We start from the raw sequence: 23,719 nt of genomic DNA, 5'->3' as shown, positions 1-23,719 counted from the left end.
AATAGATGTCTTGGGATGCATTAATAGAAGGTGTAAAATCCCAGAAACAATATAGCACATTCCTGAAGTATCAGATTAAATCGTTCCTGATCTCAACTAGTGCTTACTACACAAACTGTGTATGCCCTTAGTTCTAAACTTGCCTTCTCACCCATTGTATTCCCCCAGAAATCAAAAGGGGCTGAATGGTTTCAAATGCTAATGCAGGTATCCTGAAAACCTTAGGTTAGAATTTTGAAAGAGAATATTGCTAAGGATGAAATGACTAGACTTTGAAATTTTTATTGTATTTATTCCTAAGATTTCATCCTCTTGGGAAGTGTGGGGAAATAAAACTTGCAGGGATTACACAAAGGGGCTCTTCAGCAGTCATTAAAAATGATACCAGGAAGCAAAGGACCATGAAGTTGCAGAACAATGAATGTTATTTTTCCTGGAACAATTTTAGGCTGGTGTTTTTAAAATGACTCCCAGTTATACCTGAACAGGTATCGCTATAAAGTCAGATACTATACAGAGAGGTTTCAGAATTTGGAACAATCCACAGTTCATTTGGTTCTTCTTGTCAAATGTATCAGCCTAGATATTGGGCAGGGGTGTGGGGAGAGAGATGCAGAAAGATATGAGATGGAGACAGAGAGTTGGACAAAGAAACAGGAAGACAGAGATGTACAAAGAGATGGCAGATGGAAAAAGAGACAGATAACCATATAGAGAGACTTAAAGACAGAGAGACACAGGGAGAAATGGAGAAAAAGCCAGAAAGCAAGAGACAGAGTAAGGAAGAGACACAGAGAAATGGAGGAAAACAGGGTGAGTCAAAGAGTTAGAAAGATGGGAGAGATGGAAAAAGAGAAAGACAGGTTGAGATGGAAAAAGGGACAAGGAGAGACAGAGAGATGGCAAAAGAGAGGAAGATTAAACAGTTGATTAAAAGAAATAAATCTCTATTTTTATATAACACATTTTTTTTTTTATTTGATGGATAAACTATGTGGAGTCCAGGCTAGATGTGTAGCAAACCGGATATTAGCTGCTCAGGTCTAGGCTTTGGGGAGCCTTTGATGAGCTTTAATCAAAATTGTTGTGTCTACAGTTATTGGTTTTTCTAACATTTGAGTGAAGTCAGTACTGATAAGATATCCCTTTCATAATTTCCAGGCGTTGCTTTCCTACCAGCTAGTATCTCTTATCTTATCGGAACCAATACTTTCGGGGTACTTGCACACAAAATGGGAAGGTAAGATTCATTTCAAAATGCAAACCCATTGTACTTGTAAAGGAGTTTCTAATTAATTACTGCAGAATTTCTAGTTGGTCTAAAAATAAGGAAATAATATAATTATTTTAAGAAAAGAATATAATAAATATTTTATAGTTTTAAGACTGGCTAAGTCTTTCTGGAAGTTCATTATCTTTTATGATTTGTTTTAAAAGTCTTAGTTTAAATAATGCTATTGTTCATTCACTGGTGGTGGTGGTGGTTGTTTTTTCCTTTGGTAGGTGGCTCTGTGCTCTTATCGGGATGATGGTTGTTGGAATCAGCATCTTATGTGTGAGTAAGAGATGACATTTTATAATTGAAATTTCAGTTCTATGAGTACAACACTCAATGTTCAAGTTTGGATTAATATTACCCAAACTCATCAAGTTTAAGTTTTTATTTATTGGAATAATGCTTTGAACATAATTTTCAAAAACATCATTTTCAGCATCTCAAAAGTTACACTCGTTTATGAAGCCGGTGGATGATGGCTACTATAATTAAGCAAAATATGGAATTACCCCAGAATAAATGAAATGCTATTGTTAACCAATACCTTGATTTTACTGGGCAAAAAAACAGAATTTAATATACTCTTTCTAGCTAACTAGTACTTTTATCCCTGTTCAGGGGCTAATCAATTGTGACAGCCATTTCTTTGTTTCTCAGAAGCTCCTTGGGTTAAATTAATGGGAAATGGACATTTGGGATCTACAAGAGATTTTGAGGGCACAGAGAAAACTGAGGATGAGAATATGACCTAATAAGCTAATGAGATAGAATGAAACCTTGATTTCTTTCTGTATTTTTTTCTATAGGTACCATTTGCCAAAAACATCTATGGATTGATTGCCCCAAACTTTGGAGTTGGTTTTGCAATTGGTAAATCATCTTTAGTTTGTACTTAAATATTCGTTGGATACTTGTGTAGGAAATTTTGGCTCTGATTCCTTGGAGCCTAAAGGCTGACACAAGGCTGAGAAGAGGTGGCCATCCCCTTAAAAAGATCAAATATCTGGCTCATATGAAAGGACTTGCTTTTAGATTTTAGCCATTGACTCCTCAGAAACCAATTTTTGCAAGAGTTTGATATTTACGGAAAGCAAACTGAACTCTTTTGTTGACCTTTGATAAAATAAACTTTAAAGCAGGTATGTCAAACTTGCAGCCCACAAAGCCTAGCTTTTGGGTAGTGATGGCAGAAATAGCAACGGCAAGTCAGTCAATTATATTTTTTGAGCGCTTACTGTGTGCCGAGCACTGTACTAAGTGCTTGGGAGAATATGTTATAACAATAAACAGACACATAACTTGCCCACCACGAGCTTTCAGTTTAGAGGGGGAGGCAGACATAAAAGTAGATAAAGGAAGAGGTGCTGCTGAGGCTGTCTCTAGCAATAGTTACTGGTTGGCTCAGGTTTGGCTTCTGCCTCCTTGCTCAGCATCTTTCCATTCCTGCAGCAGCAATCACTCTAGGCAAACCCTTCTATCCACAGTGTGATCTGGGAAGCCTTAGCTACATCCTTCTCACTATCTCCCCCTGCTTTCAGTCAGCATTCCCAGGGGGAATATAATTTAGGTGATCGTGTGTGTAAGCAGTTTTTTGAGCAGGCGTACATGTACACTCGAAGGGCACTAGCTATTAACGTGCCCTGGTGAGTATCACATACATGGCTTGTATGTGTGCTCTATGAATACTTCATTGCATGGATGACTTTATTTAACAAGCCAGCATGGCTTTGTGGATAGAGCAGAGCCCTGGGAGTCAGAAGGACCTGGGTTCTAATCCTGATTCTGCCACTTGTCTGCTGTGTGACCTTGGGGAAGTCACTTAATGTCCCTGTGCCTCAGTTACCTCATCTGCAAAATGGGAATTGTGTGTGAGCCCCATGTGGGACAAGGACTGTGTCCAACCTGATTATAATTACTCCAGTGCTGAGAACAGTGCTTGGCACACACTAAGCGCTTCATATGCACCATAATAATTATTATTATTATTACTAAATGGGTACCACGTACAGTATCAGCTTATTTATTTTAAGACGGATGTGGTAAATTCATTCCTATAGGAAGGCCACTTAATATGTAGGTGGGCTGCACTGAAAAAAGAAAAAACAAACAAACCCCTTTTTCCTGTTTTTTGCTTCCCCCCTAAATTTGAGCCATTTCTCCTTAACCCAAAGAAACCTTGCTTAGTAACACCCTCCACATTAATAGAGCCAGAACTATTTAATCATCAAGTATTAATGTGTGTGAAAGAAACCTGGCCTTTGCTTTTGACAATTCTGCTATTAGGCAACTAATTATTTTAAAGGGATGTGTTAATATTACAGCTTAAGTACCATCTGCATACAAATGTACATCTGCACGAGAGGCTTGTCCAGAGGAATGAGTCTGTTACAGGTGCTTGATGTAAAAACTGAATATTATACATCGTGCACATTAAGTGTGAAAACTGGTTTCTTTCTGTAAAATAAAATCGAGCAGTATGGTGGGGGTTTTTTTTGAAGAGATGGTGCAGAAAATATTGACTAATGATTGAGTAATTTACATATCAGAAAATATTCTGAGATACTTTTTAAGCAAAAAGGTATCGGTACCAGGAAAGGTTTCAATAATCAAATTTGGGGGGAATCCAAACAGCATTTCTGAAGTAATCCATCCCACATCTTCTGCCTCTTATTTAAAATAAAACATCAACCACTCAGGTAAAATATACTTCTGTTGACTTTATCACATGGTTTTGGCTTCAATGGAAGAGGCAGTAGATAATTATAATATCTGAAGCATATGCAAAAATGCATTAAACCCAATGGATTAAATAAACCCATGTGATAAGCCTGTTTTTATATTATTTTGAAGTCATATTCCCCCTCTACACTGTAAGCTCATTGTGGGCAGGGAACATATCTACCAATTCTGTTACAGTGTTCTCTCCCAAGCGCTTAGTCCAGTGCTTTGCACACAGGAAGCACTCAATAAATACAATTGATTGATTGAGTGATTGATTGTTCTGCACTGGGTTTTCCCCCTCTACTCTCAATAGGAATGGTGGATTCTTCAATGATGCCTCTCATGGGCTACCTCGTAGATCTCCGTCACGTTTCAGTTTATGGGAGTGTATACGCAATTGCAGATGTTGCCTTCTGCATGGGATTTGCTATAGGTAAGGATCATTTTTTCCCCATCATTTCAAATGCAATCAAATACTGTACATTCTTGTCTTTTTTCCTCTTATTTGCATTTGGGATTTGGCAGTTTACTACCTAAACGGCATTCAGAGACATCTTTCTGTTTCCCAAAAGGTCCTTCTGCAGGAGGAGCTATTGCAAAGGCAATTGGATTTTCTTGGCTCATAACCATTATAGGGGTAATTGACATTCTCTTTGCCCCTTTGTGCTTTTTCCTAAGGAGCCCACCTGCCAAGGAAGAAAAAATGGTAAGAGAAAGACTACTTTTGAATGTCAATGAATGGTGAATGTGGGGCTCACTTTTTTTTTAAAGGTATTTGTTAAGCACTTACTGTGTGTCAGGCACTGTTCTAAGCACTGGGGTGGATACAAGATGATCATTTAGGACACAATCCCTGTCTCATATGGGGCTCACAGTCTTAATCCTTATTTCACAGATGAGGTAACTGAAGCATAGAGAAGTGAAGTGACCTGCCCAAGGTCACACACAGTGGGCAAGTGGCAGAGCTGGGATTAGAACCCAGGTCCTTCTGACTCCCAGTTCTGTGCTCTACCCACTAGGACATGTTGCTTCTCATTTCTGATAACTCTTGGTATTGGTGGTGTCAATAGCTCCCAAGAAATTTCCTGGTTGAAATTCAACATATGGATCAAGGGTTTGGGGAATAGAAGCCACACATACATAAATTGCCGTGATTTATGGCCTTATATTGAATTTCAGTTCAAAACTACAAAGGGAATATTCTCATTTCAAAACAATGAAAATTATAGATATGTTAGTTCAAGGGAAGGATGGGTAATCATCGACATTCTGAAAGATAAATTTTCCTAACAGAATTTAAATAGCAGTTTTGATTATTTATCGAGATGGAGAAATCCAAACAGATTATCTGCTTTTCTTCTTCCAGATTCCAGTCATCACCACTAACCATTTTTGACACCCCTCTTGCTTCCCAAACCATCTTAATAAGGGGCTCCCGCTAAAATTAGGTAGTTGGCTTTGGTAGGCTGGACAGTTAGCTCAGTGAGCTGGAACAACCCTATATTCGTACAAACTTTCCTGGCATTAGAAAAAACTTTAGAATCCAAACAAATGTTTTGAATCGGAGCTAACCTGGCTGGGCTTAATCAGCTTACCTCACAACAATCCCCTTTAACTCTTCGCATCCTTGGACTTCCACATCTGAATTTTATTCTGCTTAGCACATGCTCAGTTTGAAGGATTTGTAGTGTGGATATAACCGGGAGACTTTAGCCTATATTATTCTCCCTAACTTCCACTGTTCCTAATGCCAGAAGAGGGTAAGGCATATGCAATCCTGGATTCGTGGCCTAATATTCTGGTTTGCAACAAAAATAGGGTTGTCACAAGTAGCGTGCCTTTACCTGCATATGTGTGGCTTTGGTTTGTAGCATGCTCGCAATTCATAATTACAGGATCAAAGATGAGGAAGTAGTAATACTAGCAGTACTTACTGAGTACTTATTTGGGAAGTACAGAAAAACAAAGTGACACGTTCCCACAACTATGACTGTCTGACAAATTGGATGAAATATTAGCCATCTTATTTTCAATTGAATTTAACAGTTTTAAATTTTAAATGTTGTTAGTTTAGCACTTACTATGTACTGGGCACTGTACTAAGTGCTGGCATAAAAACAAGCTAATCAGGTTGGACACAGTCCATGTCCCATGGGGGCTCCCAGTCAACCCCCATTTTACAGATGAGGTAGCTGAGGAACAGAGAAGTGACTTGCCCAAGGTCACACAGTAGACATATGGTGGAGCCAAGATTAAAATCTTGGTTAATATGAATAAAACAATTACCTGGGAATTATTTCTCACCCATCATCTTCCAATGGAAAATTTACTTGGTTTTGAAAAATCATCTTGCCATCCTGAAGTGGTCTTTTTCCAGCTTGCATTTCACCTTGACCTGCACAGTTTAAAGATACATCCAGGTCAAAAAAGCACATTTCAGGGTGAAGCATGATAGCTCATTGTGGGCAGGGAACATGTCTACCAACTCTACTATATTGTACTTTCCCAAACACTTTGTTCAGTGCTCTGCACAGTAAACGCTCAATAAATACCACTGATCGATAGAACTTGGTGTGTGGAGACCCAACCTCCTAGCTGGGCTTTAATAGGACATTTCCCTATAGCACTTCAATGATGAGAGAACCTTCCTTCATTTTTCTCATGGGGAGGGATGGGCAAGGGTAGCAAGACTCACAGAATTATCCTTTCACTTGAGTTGTATATTTGAGGACTTCAGAGTTTTAATGTTAGTTTGGATAGATGACAGAATTTGGCACATGGTTTAGAAATAGGTTCTGATTCTACATGCAGGGTCAGTTTCTTTGGTTGGACTAGTATTATCTAGATAATCAATCAATGGTTTTTGAGTGCTTACTGTGTGCAAGCACTGTAACAATAATAATAATAATAATAATAATTGTGGTATTTGTTAAGCACTTGCTATGTGCCAGACACTGTCCTAAGCACTGGGGTAGATACAAGCCAATCAGGTTAGACACAGTCCCTGTCCCTCATAGGGCTCACAATCTTATCCCTATTTTACATTTGAGATAAATGAGGCACAGAGAAGTTAAGTAACTTGCCCAAGGTCACACAGCAGACAAGTGGCAGAAATCAGATCAGAACCCAGGTCCTTTTGACACCCAGGCCCGTACTCTATCCATTAGGCCATGCTGCTTCTCTACTAAGTTCTTGGGAGAGTGCAAATACAACAGAGTTTGGCACTCAGCAACTTCACAAACCTGCCTTTCGTTCAGCTGTCACACTGTGACACCTGTATGTGGGGAATTTTTTTTTAATCGGTCTCATTTGATGAAAACAAATGGATAGCTCAATAAGAAACAGAGAGAGCCTGATTTTGGGTACCACAACCACTGAATGAATATTAGGAGGATTCTCAGAATGGCTTTTCAGTGCAACTTGACAACAGCCAAATAAACACTTAGCAAGTTGGGTCATTAAAGTCTTGAGAAGATGCACAGCTAGCAGCCAGTAATTGAAGGCATCAAGTCAGGCTCATCAGACTAGCATAATGGCATCTCTTGATTCTAGCTCACCAACATCTGCTGCTGATTGTGCAAATAGAGCAGGAAACAGCAGAGTTCAGAGTGACAGCCCATAATGACATGAGAGGGTGGGAATGTGAGGGAAGGTAGGAAGAGACATTAGGAAGGAGAAGATAAAAACTTTGAATTTTAAAGTACTTGCAACCTCCAAACTGGGCAAACTTGCTATTCATGAATTAAAGTTAGTCCCACAATGCAGAAGGGAACTCAGCGGGGAGAGGGGATTCAGAAAAATCTAGGTTCCTTAATGAGGAGGCATTATTTTATTATTGTAAGCTGTAGGCTATGGTTAACATGCCAGTGTGAGTATTTTGGACACAGGAAGCCCTTGACTTTAAGATGCTTTGAGTTATGATAATTTTGCAGCACTTCAGCTTTACCCTTTCCAATGCTAGCTTCCTTTGTGGCATGGATTTTGTTGGGAGGAGAGCACAGAGGAGATTAGGGGAAACTAGGAAACAGTTTTCAGAGCTGTGATGGAGAAGGAGAAGTCTGCAGGGAGCATTATTTAATTGACAGGCAAAATCAGCTGGGAGGGTCGCCGCATCCATTTTACTTCCAATGACATAGATACTGGTTGCCTTCTCTTGGAACTTCTCCATCTTAGTAGAAATACATTAACTTAACTCTATTACCAATTTAATTTGTTGAGTACCCACTTCTGAGTAATTTGGCTAAAAAAAGGACAGTCAACCTTGGTTAAGGGCTTAATCAGGGAAGATCTTTTGGAAATGTGACCATAATAATGCTTTAAATTTGGAGACAGTAGTGGTTTGGCTTTTATGGAAAGGAAGGGAGTTCCATGCTAGGGGGAGAACATGGGAAAGGGGTCGGCGGTGAGAAAGACAAGATCGGGGCACAGTGAGCAAGCTGGCATTAGAGAAGCTGACCGTGCGGGATCAATGATACATGCATATCTATTACATTCATATATTCATGTTTAATGGCACATTTTTATTGGGCTACTGGGGGAAAATCTGGAATAAATTTCAGCAGAAAATACACTGCAAGAGCACAAAGTGCTGATATTAAAACGATAATAAGAAAGGTTAAGCTCCACTCAGTACTTGTTCATATAGAGAACACTAGGATCTAAGGCCCAAATATTCACGAGCAAAAAATACCAGCCGATACGGGGGCAACAACATGTCCAATACCCTGAATATCAATATTGTTAATGCCTTAGGAAGCCACAAATGTAAGAAAACATTCATTTTAAACAGTACAGTGCTCTGCACAGTAAGCACTCAGTAAATACAATTGAATGAATGAATGAACTACGTCAATGAAATGTAAAGGAAATGCCATTGTTGTGATGGATCCTGGGTACAGAATGCCTAAAACAGCTAAATAACATATAATATTTTGAAGGAAATAAACTAGTTTAATTCTGTTATGCTGTAAGATGTGACCCAAAGTGGCTGTCTTTATTTAAAGGCACAATGGTATCTATAATCACACCTAAATGGATTGATATAGGAGAAGCAGCATGGCCTAGCAGCATGGACATGGGTTCTAATCCTGACTCTGTCACTTGTCTGCTGTGTGATTAGCCTCTCTGTGCCTCAGTTACCCCCTCTGTAAAATGGGGATTACTACTGTGAGTCCCAAGTGGGACAACCTGATTAGCTTGTATCTACCACAGTGCTTAGAACAGGGCTTGGCACATAGTAAGCACTTAATACCATATTTATTATTATTGATAGCAATAGCTTCAATCTTAAGTAAAAGGTTCCAACTAAAAAAGTGTTCTTTCTTCAAAGTGAGACAAATACCTCTCTGTGGAGTATTTATTAACTCATCCGTTCTGTTTTCTTTTAGGCAATACTCATGGATCACAATTGCTCCATTAAAACAAAAATGTACACCCAAAACAGTATCCAGTCATACCCAGCAGCAGAGGAAGACTCCGAAAGTGACGAATAATTTTGAAGCCATATATTTTGTTGTATACACTGCAGTATTTCCTGTGAAATGGCTCATCAAGACCTGTCTTAGTTGTACTGTACTTTAATGGTGAAATAGTAAAGAAACCAAAGGTTCATTATTTCTTTCCCATGGTTATGAAAGATGGCCAACAGCCTTATTAAGAAAAAGCTTTTCTAGGGATTTGTATAGTGTTGAAAACTTTATTTTATGTATTTAATTTTATTAAATATTATACAGTATATTTTTATTAAATGTGGTGTAAATCTGTATAAATAGCTGAATTGAAATCAAGTATAATTTTTTAGGCTCACATTCATAAGCACTTTGCAAAATATTCTCTATTTTTTCTCTCCATCACAATGGTAACGTGTATGATAATAAAGCAGGCATTATCTAACCTGTTTCAACACTGCAAAAGAGATCCAGTTCAACAGCCATAAAACCGCTGGCTAAGTGCTGATTTTTTTCTTGAATTTGCAGTGACCATCAGCATATTTACAAGAAGGTTGAATGTACTGTTCCTCTGGGATAAATTAAAAAAAAAATGAACAGGCCAACAAATAGATCTTTAAAAAATAGTCTATACTTAGAAAGAAAGATGCAGTTGGCCTTTTGGCTTATTAATGAAATACTGTCAGCATAACTAACCTCTCTTTCAGAAACATTAGAATTGATATAAAATTATACTTGTAGGCGGCACTTGATCAATAACTAAAGCAAATATAAATGGTCAAAAATATGCCAGCAAAAACAGGTAACCTGACTTTTAGCAGTATGTCCAAATCTCCTAGGACCCAGCATCTTTTTGCAGGGAGCATTAAAGCCTTCTGAGTAATAATAATGATAATAATAATGGTATTTGTTAAGTGCTTATTATATGTCAAGGACTGATCTAAGCACTGGGGGAGATACCAGTTAATCAGGTTAGACCCAAGCCCTGTCCCACATAGGGCTCACAGTCTTAATCCCCATTTTACAGAGGAGGTAAATGAGGCAACAGAAAAGTTAAGTGACTTGTCCAAGGTCACACAGCAGACAATGGCAGAGCAGTGATTAGAACCCACATCCTTTTGACTTCGCTAGGCCACACTTCTGAACATTTGGGGCTCAGGGAGTTGTCAATTGTATTTATTGAGCTTATACTCCTGTAATCAATCAATGGAATTTATTGAGCACTTACTGTGGGCACAGCACTGAAATAAGCGCTTGGGAGAGAATATAACAAACTGGGTAGATACTCAATGCATCAGTCCCCCTCACTTCCAGGGAGTAAACTTAAAACTGGGAAAACTGAACTCAAAATTTGTACTTCAAGTTTTTTGAGGTGAATAAATATTGAGGATGATATAAGTACCTGCAACATACACTATTCTAATTATTCCCTTACGCTCTGATAATAATAATAATAATAATAATGATGGCATTTGTTAAACACTTACTACGTGCAGAGCACTGTTCTAAGCACTGGGGAGGATACAAGGTGATCAGGTTGCCCCAAGTGGGGCTCACATTCTTAATCCCCATTTTGCAGATGAGGGAACTGAGACACAGAGAAGTTAAGTGACCTGCCCAAAGTCACACAGCTGACAAGTGGCGGGGCCAGGATTTGAACCCATGACCTCTGACTCCAAAGTCCGTGCTCTTTCCACTGAGCCACGCTGCTTCTCTGATGGCTAAAACATTTGAGTTCAAGTAAGGAGAAACTAAAAACTTAGTATTTTCTTGGGGAAAAAAACCCCCCAAAGGTTTGCACGAATATAATTCGAGTCATTTCGTTAGCAAGAATTTCACCGTTATGTTTCTGGACCTAATTTATGTAACATTAAAATTATTATAATTAATCCATTTGGAAACAAAAATTAGTGAAAGCGGTGAAATAGCTCATAAAGGAATGTAAAAGTTGAATTTTTTAGAGTAAGTGTGCTCTATGCCCTAAAGTCCACTAAGGTATGGTAAATTGAAAATTAAATATCTAAGACATTTAGTACAAACTCTACCAGGTGCTAATACGTTTTTTCATTTGTGAATTAAAAATGATCTGTGCCTTTTTCATGTATCAGTAAACATTTTGTGTTCCAGTGGGTCCTGTCTGCTGAGTTTATAAAATGTATGAAGCATAAAAGGAAGCTATAGACCTCATACCAAATGTTTAGTGAATAATTCTGCATTTTGTAACCAAACCTCCGTTACTGATGTTTTGTAACAAAACTCCAAATTTCCCTGAGCTACAGAATGTTTACACCCTGACCATGATGCTTTAAGGTGAAAACTTCTCCCTTCTCTGAACCTCTTGAATTCTAATTTATTTTTGGACGGCAGATACCTCATCCTCATATGTTTCAAAGAAATCTTTAAATAAGGATTATATCTTCATTCCAAATGTCCTATTTCTCTCCATGAGTGTGTGCTCCAAAGGAATTCCTAATTACTGCAGTGCCACTGCTTCAAACTGCTGCCACAAGGAATAGTTCAGGATGATATTCTCCTACGGCAGAACTTCAAGGTAAAGGTCTATTTCCCTCTAGTTGCATGAGAAAGAAGCTTTTAAAAAGAATATGGCATTCTTGAAGAACAGAGCTAATATCCCCCCCCTTTTTTTTCCAGATAAAGAGTTATTGGGTAGAGGGAAACTTTCTTGCTTTTGAGAAATTTGGCCCTGGAAATGAGTTATTTCTTCTCAGACTTCTCATCTATTTGTCTGTATTTTCTTAAATGTTTCAGTTTCTGAATGAACAACTGATGAGAACTTTTCCACTGCTGGCAATAGGTAGAGATACGAGTGTGCACACATGGTGGTGATGCACTACTGAGGAATGGAAAAAAATACTTTCCAAAGTAGTAGTGATCATTTCTGGGAAACAGGAGATCCCAGATATGCCAGTGGAATTTGAAAACGTACAAGTAGTTCGTGGCTCATACATTCTTTTAAAAATCCCTTCATCTCAGACCACGGCTAGTAAGGTACTATCAACTTTGTGTAGCAGAAAGCTATGTATTTATGTAGGTGTATATACCTTTCTAAGAGGTTGTACTCTGATCAGCGTTGATTTTTATGTTGTACCTGGGAAAATTATTCATGTGGAGTAAACTTCAAGAACCCTACACTGAGTCACAGTGATGCTCGTTTAACTGGTGCGTGTACTTGTGAAAGTCATGTTTGGCCAGTTGACAAGTAATAAATATGTTCTGAATATTACACCCTGTCTGATCGTATTAGTATATCATCTGGGCACTGCAGTGTGGCAATGGTGAGAGAGAGTTACCTTGCCTGTGGAAATTTATTTCAAAGCAATCGTCTTGAAAATACCGGGTAAAACATCCAATTTGGTGTCCATCATATTTTTAGACTTACTATATAACTAGAATATATTAAATTAATATGTAGCCAGCAACATTAGTAAAAAGATGCTACATCACAACCATTATCAGATACACCATTCAACTTGATAGAGCACTATTTTGGATATTTGTTACTGATTATACAGACTGATGTAAAATGACTCATTGCATAAATTCATATTTATTAGAAGTCAGAAAATCTTGGAAATACAATTCCTGCAGTCAGCTACAGCCTTTACTTTTTTGAATAAACAATAATGAAAAAATATCAATTGTCTTATTGAATTAGATTTTTATTGTGGTTGCAATGGCAGGAACCAAACATTTATGAATTCATGAAAATTGTGTATGAAAAACATTTAAAACCGTTCCTCAAAAGCAATGCAGATATTCTTTGCGCATTAATATCCAAAATAGCTCAAATTCCCACGGCACTTTGCTTGTAGTAATGTGAAATCGGGAGGTCCTGCATTTTTAAATATTTTCCCTTCTTGAAATCACAAGCACCCTTTTAGCATGCAATTTAATTTGATGGAGATGACTAGGGTGCCATACTACTGGCTTCAGTGAAGAACATTTTGGAAGTACTAGTGAATAAATTGTGAACGTTTCAAATCCAAAGATTAAACATATATTAGGAGACTCAAAGGTTTCTATTCCCTCTGAATTTTTCAAATTGAACAGCATGCCTTTAAAATAATCTCATCACTAGTTTAGTGAAGTCATAAGCATAAATCCTCAAATACTTCAGAGATTAGATAGCAATTTTTTAAAAAAAACACTGTTTGGTGCAACTGGACTTTTTATTATTAATGCTCATTTTCATGACAATTACACCAGGCAGAATTCTTTACAATTCTGTAACACCCACCAACTGTCTAGGTAAAATAAAGAAGCTTGTATTTTCTATGGTAGCCTTTCTTCTTTAGCTACTGATAGCAATGAAGGCAAAAATTACATTGGGAATGTAATATACTGTATCACCACATATCCCTCTGGAGCAAAATTCCTGGAACTAGGTGGATTTTCCTTCCCCTTTCTCTAAAAGGACAACTGCTTTTACTCTCCCCCCACCCCAACATATAGAAAAATATTTACCTACATTAAGTGTACATCTTAGAAACATTATTAGCAGCATTATATAAATAAGTTTTATCTAGCTTTTCATAGTCATTATACTACAGAATTAAACACTTTTAAAACATGAATGGGTTTTTACAAAACCATAGTTTTGCATTATTTCTGCAGCTTATATCTGGTATTGTTTAGATGGTGTATGTGGCTATCATTAAAAATTCCCGTGGTGATCTATAGTTAACAGCCAATATTGGAAACTCAGTCCTGTACTAATGGTATACTGAGCTTTGAAATTACACAGGGCAGAATTAGTCAATCAAGCAGGTAGTTTTGAGTAATTTACAGTGTTTTCAGCTTTCAGGGAAATTTTTTTCTGTAAATGTTTGCTGAAGCAATAATTCTTTTAAATATAGAACATGCTTATTCTGTTTGATTTTTTTTGTTTGACTACCTTTTCACACACAGCCAAGCAAGTATCAAGGGTCCTAAATATTCTGCAAAATGTTGAAATAGCTGCATGAATGAAGCACCTGTTAAATTTCCAAGTGTAGTATGAGGATTTTTCTTCCATCATAGTTTTGATATTTAGTTTGTAATGTCTTAGTGGGCAAATAGATGCTGCACATCAACAACCTTTTGAAGTTTGAATTTAGTTGCCACATCACAACTGCTATTTCCTATAATCACTTTTTAAAAAAATAACAGTACCTATAATAAGAAAGGAACTATGCATATATATTTGTGAGTCCATAGAGGGCCACAACTTACAGTTTGCCAACAGAGATAATGCGCGTACATCTCCCTTCAATAATGCAATAATCCATAACTTCTGGCCAATCTATCGGATGCAAAGACTATTCCTCCCATGCCTTTTGTACCCCTATGTTTTTGAGCAGAAGCTGACATACCAAACCAACAGACAAGATGTTGCAAGACAGTCATTCCTTTGGTGGGAATGCAATTTGTGAGTCAGGATGATGGGAGAAGCACTGCACCACAAACTGATGCATCCTGTTTCTCACAACACTGTGCAGTATCATAAAATGTTTACAGACAAGAACAAATTCCAGTAACTGCCATGACTAGTTTTTATAAATTTTAAGTCTCCCTGAACGCTTCTTTTTTTTCTGTGGAGCGTATGATTTTTAAAAGCCTATACATTTTACAAACTTCAAATGCTGCTTAACAGTTAGACTCTTCAGCAAGGTTGACCAGCAATCCCATTGGCTATCATTATTTTTTTGTTTTTAGGGCCATTTAGGTAAACTTGCTGGCAAGCTCCTGACCAAAAAACGATGAATAGTATCATTTCCATTATATTCAGTGTTCAAATAACCCATGTTGGAAGCAGGGCATTCTGAAAAAAACCACCCTGCTTCGGTTTAGCAACAATGAAAAAAACCAAAAAGAAAATTGTTTACAGAAGTATAGAAAGCAAGCAATGGGTGATATGTAATAACAGTTTTACTAAATCCTTGCAAAAGACAATGCTTTCATGATACACTATTGGCAAAAAGAAATACACAATCAATAAAAGGCAAACCAACATTAACACACTAAAGTTGCACATTCTGTTCCCTCGATGATTGCTGAATTTTCCACCTGAGCATGCAGCACATTCAAAACTATCACCACGATGAAAACCAAAATACTTATAGAATCCTGACAGTCACCTATTCAACGGAAATTCAGAAAGCGGAAGAGATGCCTCACACATATACCACAACATGAAATGCTAGCTTACATAATTAGAAAACATTAAAAATAAATTAGTAAAAATAAGTTCCCAGTAAAAACCCAAAAAAGCTTAGTCATAATGCAACCTGAATCAAACAATTTAACCAAGTGCTCCCACTTCAGCTGGAAAACAACCTCCGACCCTTTACTCTTAACTAGGCAATATTGGAGAATCCAGCCATGGACATTATACCAGTGCTTAAACGTGGATGCCATCAATGTTACTTCATAAAGGACAACAACTTTCTCTCCCCACTCGATTATTCCGTAGGCTAACTAGGCAAATAACCAACTACACCGATTCAGAAGTGGCAAACAATTCTTCTGATATGCTGCTGAACGGCGGAGGCTCCATCAATTGGTCATCTTCTTGATCGGGGTCTTCTGCCCTACCTGTGTCCTCCGGGTGTTTACTCGTCTTCCTGGAGCGCTGATCTATGGTTGCATTTTCTAAAGATTCGAGATCCTCGATGCCCGCTCTATAGTGAATCATGAGGAGAGTCAGAGCCTGCAGTCTTTCGCCTGATTTAGCCAACGCAGAAGAAAGGAGAGATTTTTTCTTCGGCTCCGCTGTCTCCTTCTCTTCTCGAACGAGCAAATTATTGTGTTCTAACTCCTGGTCTATTTCATTTTGCAGTTTGTCCAACATGAATTCTAGCTTCTGGAACCGCTCATCTGTAGGCAATCCCCTGTAGAGATCACGACCGATTTCTTTAACGGCAATGAAGACACTGTCATCCAGACCGCCATCCTTCCTTACTAACTTGATTCCTGTGCTGCCTGCTCGTTTGGAAGGGCTATTTGAACCACAGACTTCAGTGTCACTGCTCTCGTTGTCGGAAGTGTTTGGAGTGTGCTTCGGTGAGGGCTCGGCCAGGTCGGTTCCTTGCTCGGCAAGGCGCGCCTTGGGGACTTGACGCAAATTTAACAAACGGGAGCTAGTGTTGATAATGTGCCTCGTTAACCCTGTGGTTTTGTTCACCGATTTCGTTTCACCGTCAGTCCGAGAGGCCAGACCTACTGCAGGTTCCTGTCCTTCCAGCCTCAAGTTTCCTAAGCTTCGCTCCAGTTTCCTTTCAGCTGCCACACACAACGGCGTTTCTGCGAGACACTTTTCTTGACACTTTTTATGGCAAACGTAAGCACAAAGCAAGCACTGGGATGCCGCCTTAGTCCAAACCTTCTTTTTACAATAGTCGCACCATGTAGGGTTCTGGAACTGAGTATCCTGGAAACTGTGTTTGTTCTCAGTAAATGCCATCTGCCCAGCATAGGGTTCCTCTTTATGAAATGCTGAAGCCTCGTCTATCAAACTGCATTCCCTTTCTTTCTCCATCAGAGTACTCGACAGTTCCAACTCTCCTTCTTTCAAATATTTGAAATTCAGAGTGATGTCGCCGTAGCAAAATTTTTCATTGAATCCTTTGTGAGTGCTTAAATTTCGCAGGGCAGTTCTACTGACTATAGCTTTAGGCACCGGGGCATCCAATCTGAATTTTGTAAGGTATTCCATGTTCGACGTAGCCAAGCACTCTAAGGCGATCTCTTCAAGTTTTATGCTCACGTGTCCCAAGCAGATGAGACCCCCCATCTTGAAAGGATCTCGGCACCACAGTGCAACATTGAGGTACCTATGAGAGCCTTCTACATCAAATACACAAGTCGCCCTGGATCTTGTCCATTTACCTAGCCTATTGCGATAAGGAACTTCAGATGATTCCCACGTTTGATGATCATCTGAAATGTCCTTAGTATTGGCTGAACTTTCAGAGATCAAGTCTTTTACCAATTCTTGCTTTGTTGCAGGTTGTTTTGCCATGGCTGCATCTTCTAGTTGATCTGAGCTTTTTACTAATCTTTCTGCAGGCTTATCCCCATTAGGAGGAGAAGGAGGCGGGGGAGGAGGAGGAGGAGGGAGGAGAGGAGGAGGAGGAGAAGGCCGCTCTGGTTTTTCAACAGGTAAGTCTCCTGCCTCTGTCTGATTCTGGGGATCGGAAGATGCAATCGTAAATTTAACCTGTGGTCTTGGTGGTACGGGAGGTTTAACAGTGGATCCTGGAGATGGTTTTATTGACTGTTGGGCTGTGTCTTGATATTCAGAAACTTTGGGAGCTAGGGACTTATTTCCATCTTTCGATTGGGTCTTTACGACTGCTGGGTGACTTCCTAAATTTAATTTGCGATTTAAAATTGGAGATATGGTTCCAAGGGGCTTAGCAGCAAATGTTGATACAGTGCGTTTGGGACTTGGATTTATCGCTGATCCTACTTCTTCTTTGGGCTCACTGGGTGTCTTGGCATCGCAGGCCAAGTCTTCAAATTCGGAATCCAGGTCCCTGTTATCACCATCTGTTGCAACTCCAGACGTATCTTCTTCAAAATTTGGTGGGCACGGTTGGGGCAGAAAAGGAGAGTCTTCTAACTGTCCAAAGCTGTCCTGAAGCACTGCACCATGCTGACTTTGCCCAACTGGTCTTTCATAAAACACCAACACTCTGTCACCGGCCTGCTTGATGAGTTTTAAGACTTGCACCGTTGATGTGATTTTAACTCCTATTGCAAAAAAAAAACAAAAACCAGTATTTTAAATCTCAGAGAGCATATATCCTAGTGAAATGTGAACAGAAGATTTAAATCTGTGGTGATGAGGGAAGAGTCAAAAATCTGAACAACAACAACTGACTTACCAAGAGGGTCTTCCTCTCAAGATGCTTTTCATTGAATTTACTTATCAAACGGAGCTACTTTGGGGGGAACCAGAAAAGGTCACCATAAAACAAAAACATTTATTTTAAAGCTAAACCAATTCAGGGAAGCAGCATTTGTGGAAGTAATACTGCTGCACACTGTTTAATTCGTCAGAGCCCTCTCCATAATGATGGGCAGAAAGCAGGAAAGGTAGACACTGTTTAATTCATCAGAGCCCTCTCCATAATGGTGGGCAGAAAGCAGGAAAGGTAGAGACTAAAAAGGAGATTGTGTTTGCTATACTGTTGCATTGTACTCTCCCAAGGGCTCAGTAGAGTGCTCTGCACACAGGTGCTTAGTACAGTGCTCCATACACAGTAAGTGCTCAATAAATATGATTAACTGAATAATTGGGAATAAAATTACTTGAGAAAGCATGTTCCTCTCCCTGCTTTCTCTTTTATTCTGCTTGTCTGCTCATATCAAAGTGGCCCAAATGCACCTGACATTAAACAGGGTCTACAAGGAGGTTCTATTTATGCCTCCAATTCCACTCATTTGCTAGTTTTTCTTATCAAGCCTAGAGTCACCAGTTCTTCATGAACAAATATTTTTCAGGTGATACTCACTGCAGCATTTACTTATAAAAGGATATGCACATGGTTTTGAATGTTCTAAGTTTCAACTACAGACACACCTATCCAATCCAGTAAAAATGGAAATTATATACGTTTGGTGAACTTTATGTTGAAAAATCACACATTTTGATCACTACGAATGATTAAGAGATTAGCAACACACTTACCTCCAATGGCTATGAGTCTGTCTCCCCGCTGGAGGTCCGCATTTGCGGCAGGTGAATTTGGGGCCACTGTTTCAATGGTTACGTGCCCTGCGTATCCTTCAATTGACTGGACCAGACGAAGTGTAAGTCCAACACTTTGTAAGTTCCCTTTAATCAATTCAGCCTTGAAAAAGAAACAAGATAAAAAAAATTAGTATTGATAAGTTGGCTTCAATGGATGCTGATGAGTCTTTTGTGGAAAAAAAATTAGAAAGGAGTGATAGCACGTATACTTCTGTAACTTCCTCGCTTAACACAGAGTGTGCAGTTCCTTCTTGTTATTTGCAAAGGGGAACAGCCTCTTTCACCTCCTTTCCTCCCCACAACCTTCCTTTTCCCTATCCTGAGCAGGGTAACTCAGTAAAGGGATAGTTTCCTGGAAGTCCTAACTCTGATGGTGGTGGAGACCTCCTCCTGGTCCTTGGCCATCAGAGTGGAGTTTCTGGATGAGGCTGGGCCCGCCTGGCAACAGGCACTGTTTCCAGGAGTAGGAATTGGAGGAGCAACAGGTCCCCATCTTGGACTCTTGCCTCCAAATAATTCCAGCAGTCAGTTCCCAGTCGGAGGTCTGTACCCTCACCTGAAACTGCTAGCTATAGCTGCTTAATGGTGCTACTGCCCTTCCAAACCTGTACCTGAGCTTCAGCTGCAGCCCTAGTGCCAGAAGAATAAAAATAAAAAAATCACACAGACAAAAATTATGCCACACATTGAAAAAAATCTGCGGTCATATGTAGAACCTGCCTACTGCTTGGTGGTAATAATAAGATAATAACAATGATAACAATTTTCATCTTTGTGCTAAGGGCTAGGGTAGATGCATAGGTATCAGACTGCACATGGTCCCTGTCCCACATGGGGCTATCTTATCTACATTTTATACATGCGTAAATTGTGGCTAAGAGAGATTAAGTGGCTTGCCCTAGCTCACACAGAAGGCCAGTGACAGAAGCCAACTCTTCTGGCTCCCAGACACGTTCTTTCCACTAAACCACACTACCTCACCACATTACCACATGCATTTTGTGGATTTTCAATACTTCATCTATACCAAGTAGGTACTCCACAGATACCATTGATTGAGTCATCTATTGTACCACTAGGTTACAAACAGCACATAATGTTTCAAGCAGTCCCTGGATAGCCAACAGACCAGTACAAAAACTGCATGGCTCTGAATTACTTCCCACTCATTGAGGTTTTTTCAATCGACATAAAAAAAAAAAATCATTTCCAAGTATCAACCCTTGCTGGAGGACTCTGAGGTAAAGTGGTCCTTTGGTTCAAAGGTGACAGGGCCAACAGTGAACAAGCCTAGAGACAGCAGTGATTTCACCTGGAGGGACGGACAGAATAACCTTGTACGTTCAGATAAACTGACCAAAACATATATACATAAAAAACCACAACCTGATCATACAAGAAACAAATAAATTCAATTAGTTCTGCCTCACCCTTCTAGTTTTTCATCAGTGGTAGGTTCAAAGATCTTATTGCATGTAAAACTCTCTAACTGGGAATGTGCCATATAAAAACAACAATAATTTTCCGTTCTCTCTCTCACTCCCTCGCCTCACCCCATCCACCCAGCCACCACCACCAAAACATTTACAATGTACAATTCTTATCTTTTAGGCCACAAAGCTTGTTAGATATATTAAGTGGAAGTTTTGAATCAAAATATTTTACACAATTGTTTTAATTGCATTAAATCTTCATCTCTCCAAAATTGTAAGAGACAGGCACCTAGACTAATATCAGGTTGAGCAAAGTGCACTAACAAAACTTTTAAGAAAATCTGTTCCACTATAATTTTGTTCCTTTTATTTATTTTCCAGATAAGCACAATGATAAAGCAACAGGGCATAAAATATTACTTTACCAAGTCTGTTGGCAAACACTACACTCCCATGTCCCACTCTGAAGTAAACATGGTAACATGGCACTTAGCAAACTGTATAAGATGCACATACTAAAATTTACAAGCCCGATCCTTCAAATAACTCATGTGGAAGCATAGCATGAATACCGGACAAATTGAGACAATTGGTCCCACATTAAGATTTTACAAATGAAAACAGCACAGAATAATAATAACAATTACGGTATTTGTTAAGTGCCTACTATGTGCCAAGCACTGTTTTAAGTGCTGGGGTAAATACAGGGTAATCAGGTTGTCCCACATGAGGCTCACAGTCTTAAATCCCCATTTTACAGATGAGGTAACTGAGGCAGAAAGAAGCTAAGTGACGGGCCCAAAGTCACACAGCTGATAAGTGGAAGAGCCGGGATTAGAACCCATGATCTCTGACTCCCAAGCCCATGCTCTTACCACTAAGCCATGCTACACAGTCACCAAGAGGGAGAGAGAGTCCTACAGTTAGCTTACTGCATCTTAGTCAAGTGTCAAGATTTGATGGGAAGTAATGCACTGACCCAAGAACCGACAGGTCCTGTTAATCCAGACAGGGCAACTATCCAATAACTAAAATGGGTAGAAATATATGATTTTTGGACTGGGAACACAAATCTATGTCGTTCAGGTGTAAAACCATTTCTAAATGAAGAAGGTCATGAAATCATATTTCTGTCATCCTTGTCCCGATTGTGGTTATTTTATAATAATAATGATGATGGCATTTTCTTAAGACTTACTATGTGCCAAGCACTGTTCTAAGCGCTGGGGAGGGGGGGTACATGGCAATCAGGTTGTCCCACATGGGGCTCACAGTCTTAATCCCCATTTTACAGATGAGGTAACTGAGGCACGGAAAAGTTAAATGACTTGCTCAAAGTCACAAAGCTGACAAGTTGCAGAGCTGGGATTAGTACCCATGACCTCTGACTCTCAAGCCCGTGCTCTTTCCATTGAGCCAAGCTGCTTCTCCCCACAATGAATTTTTATATTTACAGTATTTTTACAATTGCTCCAGTTGTATATAGTCCACCTAAAAGCTCAGTAATTCAGCATTTATAACAGAACTAATGACTGTCAGGATAGAAGTAGAAATGCACAAGACAGCAATGGAAGTCCTTCTGAATTAGAGCTTCCTTGACCTCTTGAAGGTCTAAGCCTCAACAACATGCAAGCTTCAACAACCTTTCAATCCAAAGACATCAGCAGAACAAAAACACAATGTTGTACATACGTCAGACCCTTAATCATAAGCTATTTAGGAAGGAGGCGGCACAGAGTTGATAGTTGGGGGAAAGATGATTCTAAAATGTTGATTTCTGGGATTGATCTGCTATTTTGGAACCAAAACAGCAGATGCCCAACTATCCAGCATCTGTCAGAAGACATGGGGTTTCTCTAAGTCTGAGATTTCTTTCTATTTTTACCTATATAGCTATACCTATATACCTATATATTTTTACCTATATACCTGTAAATAAAGTGATACAAAATTGAAGAAATGGAAAGTGCTCAACTAGTATCCGCTTGCCTTACACTCTACCTTGCATCAGCGGTGAAAAGCTGAGAGTTCTGTACCGTCTCTTTACATCACTCCGGGTTCTGTTGACGAATACAGTGCTCTACCCTGCCCATGTTCTTCTCATTTACTCTATATTGTCAAATAACATGTTCCCTCTTCCTCTTTTGCATACATTTCTTTTTTTCATACAATCTCAATATCCATAGGGATAAAATCCCCAATCCCTCAGGATATTCTAGAAATGTTTGGAAAAACTAAGCTTTCTGGGTACGAAAGTTTTGACTGAATATCCTTTTGAATTCCCCTCCCTGAGTGGAGAAACTTCCAGGCTTCCAATCACTAGGGAAGCAGCATGGTGCATTGGATAGAGCACTGGCCTGGGAGTCAGAAGGCCATGGGTTCTAATCCCGGCTCCTCCACCTGTTTGCTGTGTGACCTTGGGCAAGTCATTTCATGTCCCTGTGTCTCAGTTACCTCATCTATAAAATGGGATTGAGATTGTGAGCTTCACGTGGGACAGGGACTTTGTCTAGCTTGATTTGGTTGTATCCGCCCCAGCTCTTAGTACAGTACCTGGCACGTAGTAAGTGCTTAACAAATATTATAATAATAATTATTATTATTGTTATGCTCTTGGACAGTTGAAGAGCAAGACGGAACAAAGCTGTCCTTGGCATGATCTTAAATAACACATCTATTTAGTTTTACTGATTAAGTTCCAGTGGACAGGTATAAAAACACATTTAGTGGCTACAAAATTGTAGTTGAACTGATAATTGATTAGCACCACCAAATGGCTTTTGCAGAGGAATTGCTTTACAGCTGCAGGTCTAGGATTCTGTCCCTTTAAATCTCATGGTGATTACTGCCCATTATGGTGGCAGTTACCTCACACTGTCCATTTCTGACGAACACGGATTTGAGCACCTCTAGACTGGCAGCTTCTGGTAAACAGTTCCAGCATCAAAGGTGCTCTCCTGCTCTGGTCATAGCTCTTTTTAAGTCCAGATTTTTAAAAGAGATTAATGCCTTTGAGAATCTGCTGAAAAGGAGGGAGCTGGCTAAAAGAGGTAGGGTGAAGAAGCCAGGGTGAGAGTTGGGCCCA

At 39.2% G+C, this 23,719-nt stretch overlaps 2 protein-coding genes across 2 annotated transcripts in view; one reads left to right on the top strand and one right to left on the bottom strand.

The window, feature by feature from the left end:
* The window catches only part of SLC18A2 (solute carrier family 18 member A2), a 33,495-nt gene extending 23,817 nt beyond the window's left edge, over positions 1-9,678 (top strand). Inside the window, exons 11-16 of the mRNA XM_038758182.1 lie at positions 1,162-1,240; positions 1,504-1,555; positions 2,083-2,146; positions 4,311-4,430; positions 4,570-4,703; positions 9,385-9,678. Coding sequence (XP_038614110.1) covers positions 1,162-1,240; positions 1,504-1,555; positions 2,083-2,146; positions 4,311-4,430; positions 4,570-4,703; positions 9,385-9,489 — 554 coding nt within the window. The 3' untranslated portion in view covers positions 9,490-9,678. The remainder of the gene's footprint in view (positions 1-1,161; positions 1,241-1,503; positions 1,556-2,082; positions 2,147-4,310; positions 4,431-4,569; positions 4,704-9,384) is intronic.
* A 5,806-nt stretch (positions 9,679-15,484) lies between these two features.
* Positions 15,485-23,719, bottom strand: part of PDZD8 (PDZ domain containing 8) — a 68,466-nt gene continuing 60,231 nt past the window's right edge. Inside the window, exons 4-5 of the mRNA XM_038758515.1 lie at positions 19,139-19,301; positions 15,485-18,198 (exon numbers count right to left, since the gene is read on the bottom strand). Of these exons, the coding sequence (XP_038614443.1) occupies positions 15,938-18,198; positions 19,139-19,301 (2,424 nt within the window). The 3' untranslated portion in view covers positions 15,485-15,937. The remainder of the gene's footprint in view (positions 18,199-19,138; positions 19,302-23,719) is intronic.

The sequence above is a fragment of the Tachyglossus aculeatus genome, chromosome 16 (genome assembly GCF_015852505.1).
Source record: "Tachyglossus aculeatus isolate mTacAcu1 chromosome 16, mTacAcu1.pri, whole genome shotgun sequence".
Lineage (NCBI taxonomy): Eukaryota > Metazoa > Chordata > Mammalia > Monotremata > Tachyglossidae > Tachyglossus > Tachyglossus aculeatus.
This window is presented reverse-complemented; position numbering and strand designations above follow the sequence as displayed.